Genomic DNA, 7900 nt, shown 5'->3' with positions numbered 1-7900 from the left:
TGTGCACTGTGGATGTGGCCCATAGGCAGCTCGAGTGGGGCACCTGTCACCCCCCACCTCCAGGGCTGAACCCCTGTGTGGAGTGTCTGACCTGGCTCTACTGCCTGGTGGGCTGTGAGGGCTTGCGGGTCCTCCCGGCTGGTGACTCACACCCGTGGGTGAGATTGGCCACCTGCACTCCAGTCTCGGACACTGTCCTGTGTGCTTAATCACTGTCTCCCTCTTTATAGAGTGTCTGCCTGCAGTCTGTCTGGACCCAGCCAACCCCTTGGGGCCCCATTTGGGAATTGCTGGTGGTCAGCTACAGTCCCGGAACAGTGGGTGACCTGGCCTGAAATGGGCCTGGTGGTGGGGGAGCAGTGAGCCCCGAGCCAACAAGGCCATGGGCTTGGGGTGGGACGTTGGTGTGCCAGCCCGGGAAGCTGATGCGTGATTTGGAGTGTGAAAGCAGGGGCTTTGGGGTCCAGAGCCCTGCGTCTGTCTCTAGTCCCTTAGCCTCACTGGGCCTCTTCTGGCTCTGTCTTCAGTAGCTTGGAGCCTCCAGCAAAGACCACTGTGGCCAGTAAAGTGGTGGGGTTGGTGTTCCCTGAGTCCTGTCTTGAGGGATGAAGCCATGTTTCCTTCTCTCCTCCCTCCCTCCCTTGATGGGTTCCCACTCCATCCATCAGGCAGCTCCCCATACCCTACCACAGCTCTCTCCCAGTGCAGGGCTCTGTGTGGAGTGGACATTCTTGCCCACGATGGGTCTGCACAGCCCTGTCCAGGACCCCTGCCCAGCCAGCCACAACTTTCTGTTGGCAGAGGGTGGCCCTTCATTCCCTACTCTCAAGGACACCATGTGGCCCTGATGTCTAGCCATGGAGCCAGCTGAATTGGGCTTCCCTCCCTCTGCTTTCAGCAGGCACGGGCCTCCCAATTACGAGGCTCCTGTCTGTTCCCAGCCCCCTCCCTTCCAGCATATGGCTCATGCAGGGTGGCTATGCTGGGCCTGACCTTTGAGTGGGTGGGGCTAGGCCTCCTCCCCTCAGCTCCAGCATCATCTCCCCCCTGCCCCCACCTGTCCTAGCCTGTCCCTCCACCCCTGCCTCCTCAGCTTTCTCCCTCCTTGTGGGTCTGGCTGGATATCAGGGCAGCGTTCAGAGGTGGTGGTAGTAGTGGGGAGAGGGGCATGGAAGGACGCAGAGAGAAGCAAGGACCCTGCTCCTGGCTTGGAGAGATGAAGGTGTGGCCTTGAGAAAGCCACTCCTTCACCCTCTGGCTCCTGCAGCCTAAGTTTTCAGAGGCCCACCCAGCTCTGCATACCCCAAATACCCTGGATGGATGGATGTAGGCAATAGCCATGGAGGGACAACGTGAGGCTTCTGCCAACAGAATGCCTCATTTGTCCTTGAGGCTCTCCCTGTCTGCCTTGGAAAGATCCCCATCCCAAGGTTCTGAGCATGATGCCAGGATTTGGCCAACCACACATTGAGAGACTGCCGACCTCTGCCAAGACTTGCATTCCTGAGCTATGCCCTATGGTGGAGGGGAGGCCAGGGGTCCAGTGTCAGCTCTAGCCTCTGACCTGAGGATGGACAGAGGCAGGAGGGAGCCCCTGGGAGTTCTTGGGTTCATGCAGCAGCTCTCTGCCAGTGAGGGATGTCCCTCATGACCTCCCAACTGGATTCCAGCTGCATGAGCTGGACTTCTAAAGTGGCTTTTGCAGGAGGTAGAAGGAGGCCAGGCTCAGAGAGAAGCGGCTGCCTGATTTCCAGGCTTCAGGCTGGTGAGCCTCAAATTGAGGGAACATGTCCGTCCTCCCAACCAGACTGGGCTCCTAGAATACCCCTGGTGGGCTGAGAAGGGGACCCCACACGGGGGCCATGTCCCCAAGCCCAGGGAGCATGGCCACGTAGCTGGTGCTCAAACGTCAACTGAATGAAGCATGTTGTGGATGTCTGGGGAAGTGGCTTTCAGCTGACTTGGTGGATGTCCTGCTGCACCACTGACTTGCATGGGGTCTCCCCCCTGGGGCTGCCATGGTCCCCTGCTCACTGCACTGTACATCCCCTGCAACAGGCAGGCCTCCTTTTCCCTTTCTCTGCACTTCCATTGGGGTCTTCTGCCCTGGTCTCTAGTCTACCCCGCCCCAGACTTCAAGACCACTGGCTGCTTCCTCCTTTCTTTGGAGTGGCCATCCTTCTTCCTTCCCCTGGAATTCTGGCTCTGGAGGCTATTGCAGAGGCCCCAGGAGTCTCTGAGCTAAGCATGCCCACCCCACCTCCCATCGTGGCCCCTCCCAGAGGGTCACAACCAATCCAGGCCCCATGCCTTGCTGACCCACCACCAAAAATCCAGCACAATCCACAGGTTTGTTTGGTTGTTTCTTCTTTTCGTTTTTGTTTTTTGTTTGTTTGTTTTTACTTTCCCCATAGTTTGAAACTCACAAGCTATGACTAAAATAATTTCTTTCATAGAAAGAAAAAGAAAACAACAATAACACATCTGTTTGTCTAGTTCCTATGTATGGTGGATATAGCAGCATTGGAAATAAAATTAAAACCAAAAATGCAAAATTCAAGGCAGAGGAAGGTCATATCCCTAGCAAGCCGTGCAGCTTGTCCTCCCCACCCCCCCGCCCCAACTGTCTCTTCCCCCTGCCTGGAGGGTAGGGCCTCGGGGACAGGGGGCTGGGCAACATTTCACAGTGGCAGAGGCTGAGGAGGAGAGGTCTTAGCATGGCAGCACCTGGCAGGAAGCCCCTGTGGGCATTGGTTGAGAGGTCCATCAGTCTCGCTCATTCCCAGACAGGATGGATGAGTCAGACGTGAGCAGAGCCAAGTCAAGCGGCCAACCAGAGGCTCCACAACAGTGGCCAGTGGCGGCGGGTAGGTCTGATGTACCATAGCTACAGCAGCAGGACCTGGGGGTCCGTCCTGGCTATGAGGGGCTGGGAAGGAGACCAGTCCTCTGGGGTCTTTGGGTCCTCTGTCTGTAGCACCAGTGTGGGATCACCCCCCGACTCCCAATCTCCCAAACAACCCAACCCAAAGTGAGCCTCCAAGGCAGGGTATGGAGCTGAGTACGACCTGGACAGCAGTACAGGCCAGTGGCTCCCTTCTTGCCTTCCGCTTACAAGGGGCTGTGAATGAGGGAGGTGGAGAGAGGTGCTAGGCCAAGAGGGAGGCAACAGCAAGACTGGAACAGCAGGCTTTGCTCCTCTTCTGTGGATGCGATGGGGTGCAAGTGGGAATGTGAAGACAGGGAGACAGGAGAGCCAGGCGCAGGAGTTTCTGTCAGCTGCAAAGTAGAAGGCACAGCAGACCAGGATGAGTGGCACCTTGCTGGGGCCTGGGTGTCTGATGCCCAGCACAGGGCAGCCAGGACAGAGCCAGGCCTCGTGTTCCAGGCCCTTTCTCAGCCTACTGCCGTCAGGCCCTGTCTCCTTCACCCAAGCCCAGGTGGTTCTTGCGGTTCTGCACAACAAAGGCTCTCCCTGATAGGGTTCCTGGTTGAGAGCGTTGGCAGGTATCAGACCGAGGAAGGAGTGCCACAGGCCTCCAGGCACCTGAATCGTTGTAGGATGGGCCTCATACTTTAGTGGGAAGGGTAAGGGGACAAGATGCCCCCCACAGGTTCTCCACAGCTCATTCTGCCAGGAGATACTGCTCTACATGACGAGGTCAGGTGGAGGGAAACATGTGGTCTTCGGAGGAAGGTAATGGCAGGCTAAATCCCCACCCCTGGAGCCCCGCCCCCAGAGAGGACCCCGCCACCCTCCAGGAGCCCCATCCCTGGAGTTTCACCCCAGGAAGGGCCCCACACCTGTCGGGAAGAACTCCATCCCACTCATGAGCCTCACCCCTGCCCTACCACGGAGGACCCCGCCACCCTCCAGGAGCTCCATCCCAGAGCCCCGCCCCATCCATGGAGGAGTCCCCCCGCCGCCACCGGGAGGACCCGCAGCCCGGTGCGGCGCCCACTACTTGCAGGTGTGCACGTCGTAGATGCGCGCGCACTCCTGGCAGCTCACGTAGCAGCACCAGTGGAAAACGCAGTGGCACTTCTCCCTGCGCCGCTCGGTGCGCGCGTTATGGCCGCGACCGCAGCACAGCAGGTCGCAGCCATCTATGCCGTGCGAGCTCACATTGCAGGTGCGGTCGCGCGTGCCGAAGGATCCCGTCTCGGGGTTGGGCTCACAGAAGTTGGGCGAGGCCTCGTAGTAGACCAGGTCGCGCTCTGTGGGCACCTTGAAGTAGGTGTAGCGTGGCCGCAGGGTCTCCACCCAGCCGCGCGACTCGCGGTGCTTCTCCACCACCATCTCCGAGGCGCTGTCATACTTGTCCTTGAGGAAGTCACCAATGGCACGGAAGTCGGGCTGCGACCACCAGCAGGTCTTCACCTCACAGCTGCCCGAGAGCCCATGGCACTTGCACTTGAGGTGCATGTGGCTGGCGATGGCCTGCAGGAGCGTGGGCAAGCGGGGGCGTCAGGGCAGGCCCTCAGTCTCCCCACCTCCCACGTAGGGTGGCTGTACTCCTTGCCTGTAGTCCCCCTCCACTCACCTGGCAAACCCAGTCCCCCCACCTGCTCCATAAAGCTCCGGGACTCCCGGGTGGAGCAGGTGCCCTCTTCCAGCACCACCCTTCCGTGTGGTGCTACAGGTTCTTGTGCCATGTGGCTCCCCTGGTAGACCCAAGATCCCTGGAGGGCAGGGCCTGGGAGACCCCCTCCTGGGCTGGGTCTACTTCTAGGCCATCTATGTTGAGTGAAGGAAGGAAGGGGCTGTAACATGTGATATGTAAGTGCCGGGGTGTAGGAGGGAAGTCGTTCATTGTGACTGGGGAAACCCAAGACCTCCGTCTAGAGGAGATGTACATGGGATGGGTGGCAAGGCTAGGGGCTGACCTGAGCACGGATAATGGTAGTGGCTTGAGCAGGGTACCTTCAGGGCCCAGGAAGCTGGTTTTATCAGACTGTAGGGGAGTTGCTGAGGATTGTATGTGTTTCTCCCGTGGGCATCCCAACGTCAGGTTGTCTTCCCTTCTCTCTTTGGGGGACGGAGTGGGGCTGGGGGTGAAAGGTCCTGTGGCATAATCAGAACTATGGCTGAACTGGCCACTAGCATGGGCACTGGCCACATGTGAGGTCCTGAGATGCGGCTGGTGGTCCAAATTGAGAAGTGCTGTTAAGTGCAAACCACATGCTGGGTCATACTAAGTCCCCAGACTTCGTAAAAGAAGAGGATGTAAAATATCTCATTCAAAATTTTAATATTGATTGCATTATTGCAATAACATGTTGGCTATATTGGGTTAAATAAAATTCATTATTAGAGCAAATTTCACCTGTTTCCTTTTAAAATGTGGCTACTAGAAATTGATAAATCTAAGGCTTCATGTGGGCTCTGTGTCCAGATGCTGCCTCTACCCTGTCCCCCTCTGCCTGCTCTTTCTTCAACCCTTCCCTCTCATACTGGCACGTTTTTAGGAGCATCTGTAAATTACATTCCCCCACCGCAGTCCAGTTCTGTCTAATCTCCATTCTCTTCTCTTTTGTGACCAAGCTTTTCCAGAGAGGAGCTGCCACTTCCCATCTCTGCCTCCTCAGTCTCTTGTTTTAGTTCTACTTTTGATCAAAGTTATATATGCACATACTTTGAAAAGTCCAAGAGTTCCTAAGACCTATTAAGAAAAACAGGAGTTTTGCCCCCACACTCTCATTCACAGCACTTTCCTGACCACTTGAGGCAGCACCTTGTACCTCTACACCTCTGATAAGATGCTTGTCTTGCTACTTCTTGATTTTTCAGTGTTTGGCATTGTCTATGGACCTCTCACCATGGAGGTCCCATGGGACCTCACTCCACAACTCTGATGCACACTTTTCCCAGCCCCCTTCCTACACTAAAATCTGTAGCATAATTCCAGTTAGATCAAAATTTAGTGCTGACAGTATTGGGGCTGTGGTAAATGTCATACTTAGTTGAGCCACGTGCCATGATAGCTTTTCCTTTTCTATGAAACGTTTTGTTGTTGCTGGTTTTTTTGTTTGTTTGTTTGTTTTGTTTTGTTTTTGCTGTATGCGGGCCTCTCACTGTTGTGGCCTCTCCCGTTGTGGAGCACAGGCTCCGGACGCGCAGGCCCAGCGGCCATGGCCCACGGGCGCAGCCGCTCCGCGGCACGTGGGATCCTCCCGGACTGGGGCACAAACCCGTATCCCCTGCATTGGCAAGCGGACTCCCAACCACTGTGCCACCAGGGAAGCCCCATGTTGTTGCTGTTTTTAATGTACTCATCACAGGTTCAGTCTCACTAACTCCTTTCGTTGTCTAAATATTCTCTTCAAGACTTTCAAACACACCAGCTGATCTATGGATTTCATCTTCTTGGAGACATCTTTTTCAAAGGCCTTCTGGTAAATTTTGTGAAATGTGCATGTCTGAAAACAAATCTTTTCTACTTAAAGTTGAAAAGATGATTTAGCTGGGTATAAAAGTCTTGGCTTAAAATATTTCCCCCTCTCAGGATTCTGAAAGCATTACTCTATTTTATTCTAGCTTTCACTGTTGTTCTTAGAAACTCTGATGACATTTTGATTCCTGATCCTTTGCATGAAACCAAAGCCTTTTCTGGGAAGCTTGAAGGCTTTTCTGTGTCATAGGCTGTGGATTTCACAGAGAATTTTGATGTGGGTCTTCCCCTTTCTTGTGCTAATCACTTATGGGGCCTGTTTTGTCTGAACTTCTGCTCTTCAGCCCTGGGAACCTTCTTGTCTTATTTCTTTACCAAATTCCTCATCTTCGTGTTCATCATTGTCTTTCTTGGACAGATCCTCCATATTTTCTATTCTTTCCTATTTTCCATCTCCTTGTCTTTTTTTCTCTACTTTGTGGGAAGCGTGTCTCAACTATCTTCCAACCTTTCTGCTGAGAGTTTTGTTTTTGCTGTCCTATTTTTAATCTCTAAGAGCTTCTTTTTTCCCCTGAATGTTCTTTTAAATTAACATCCTGTTCCAATTTTATGGATTCAGTGTTTTATCTCTCTGGGGATACTGATGGTTTTTTGAAGTTTTCATCCCTTTGTAATGTCTCTTTCCCATAAGTTTGGGTTTCTTTTTTCTTTATTTTGGTCTTTACCTTTGTGGTTGCTGGAGGCCTTCCTCAGATGTTCAGTGATCCTTGGCTGCCTGCTCATATTTGAAAGTGGGGCGCCAAAAATCTTGTTGGAACCTCCTGTACATGGGAGGGACTCATCTACTTGGGCCCTCACTGTAGAGTGATCTGGCCACGTTGCTTTTGGGGGAACCCCCACCTCAAAATCTTCAAGTTTCTTCTCTTGGGATGGTCTGATTCTCAGGGGAGAATCTTCCATTTTCCTGCCTAGAGCATAATCAAGCTTCACTGTGGCACTAGGACATTAGGAAGACAAATGTGTATGTAGCCAGACTACTTTCACTTGGGCAGCCTCACCCTCAGCAGTCCAGACACCTTCTGCTTTACCCTTTTTAGGGAATAAGCCTCCAGACTTCAGCCATGGGGATGGAGGGGTGCTGTCTGGATGCAAGATGTTGGATAGAAGAGCTGGTACATTAAAAAGTGCTTTTAAAATAGACTTTAAAATGAAAATGCAGCTCAGCATACACACTTTTTCCCCAGACCAGCAAATGACCAGTCTTTCTGTTTCCAGCCCCATATCTATCTCAACTTCTCAAGATATCTGATACTAGAAATTCCTTGGTTGATTCTCAGAGTTCTCTAGTGGCTTAAGATCCAGCTTTCTTGAGTGTACTAAGATATTGAGTATTCATCTATCTACTTTTTGCTTTCAAAATTTTGTTGCCATTGTCACCTTTTCTGTTTTCCATGTTCTCAATAGTCTATTTATGTATCTTAAAATTAATTCATTGTCATTTTAGTGGA

At 53.0% G+C, this 7900-nt stretch overlaps 1 protein-coding gene across 1 annotated transcript in view; it reads right to left on the bottom strand.

The window, feature by feature from the left end:
- Window positions 1-3919: 3919 nt before the first annotated feature.
- Window positions 3920-7900, bottom strand: part of WNT3A (Wnt family member 3A) — a 46907-nt gene continuing 42926 nt past the window's right edge. The window contains exon 4 of the mRNA XM_029218291.1: window positions 3920-4441. Within this exon, the coding sequence (XP_029074124.1) occupies window positions 3962-4441 (480 nt within the window). The 3' untranslated portion in view covers window positions 3920-3961. The remainder of the gene's footprint in view (window positions 4442-7900) is intronic.

This window comes from Monodon monoceros, unplaced genomic scaffold (genome assembly GCF_005190385.1).
Source record: "Monodon monoceros isolate NGI ecotype Baffin Bay Population unplaced genomic scaffold, NGI_Narwhal_1 Super_Scaffold_12, whole genome shotgun sequence".
In the NCBI taxonomy this organism is placed as follows: domain Eukaryota; kingdom Metazoa; phylum Chordata; class Mammalia; order Artiodactyla; family Monodontidae; genus Monodon; species Monodon monoceros.
The sequence above is the reverse complement of the archived record's forward strand: the minus strand, read 5'-3'. Positions and strand labels throughout refer to the sequence as shown.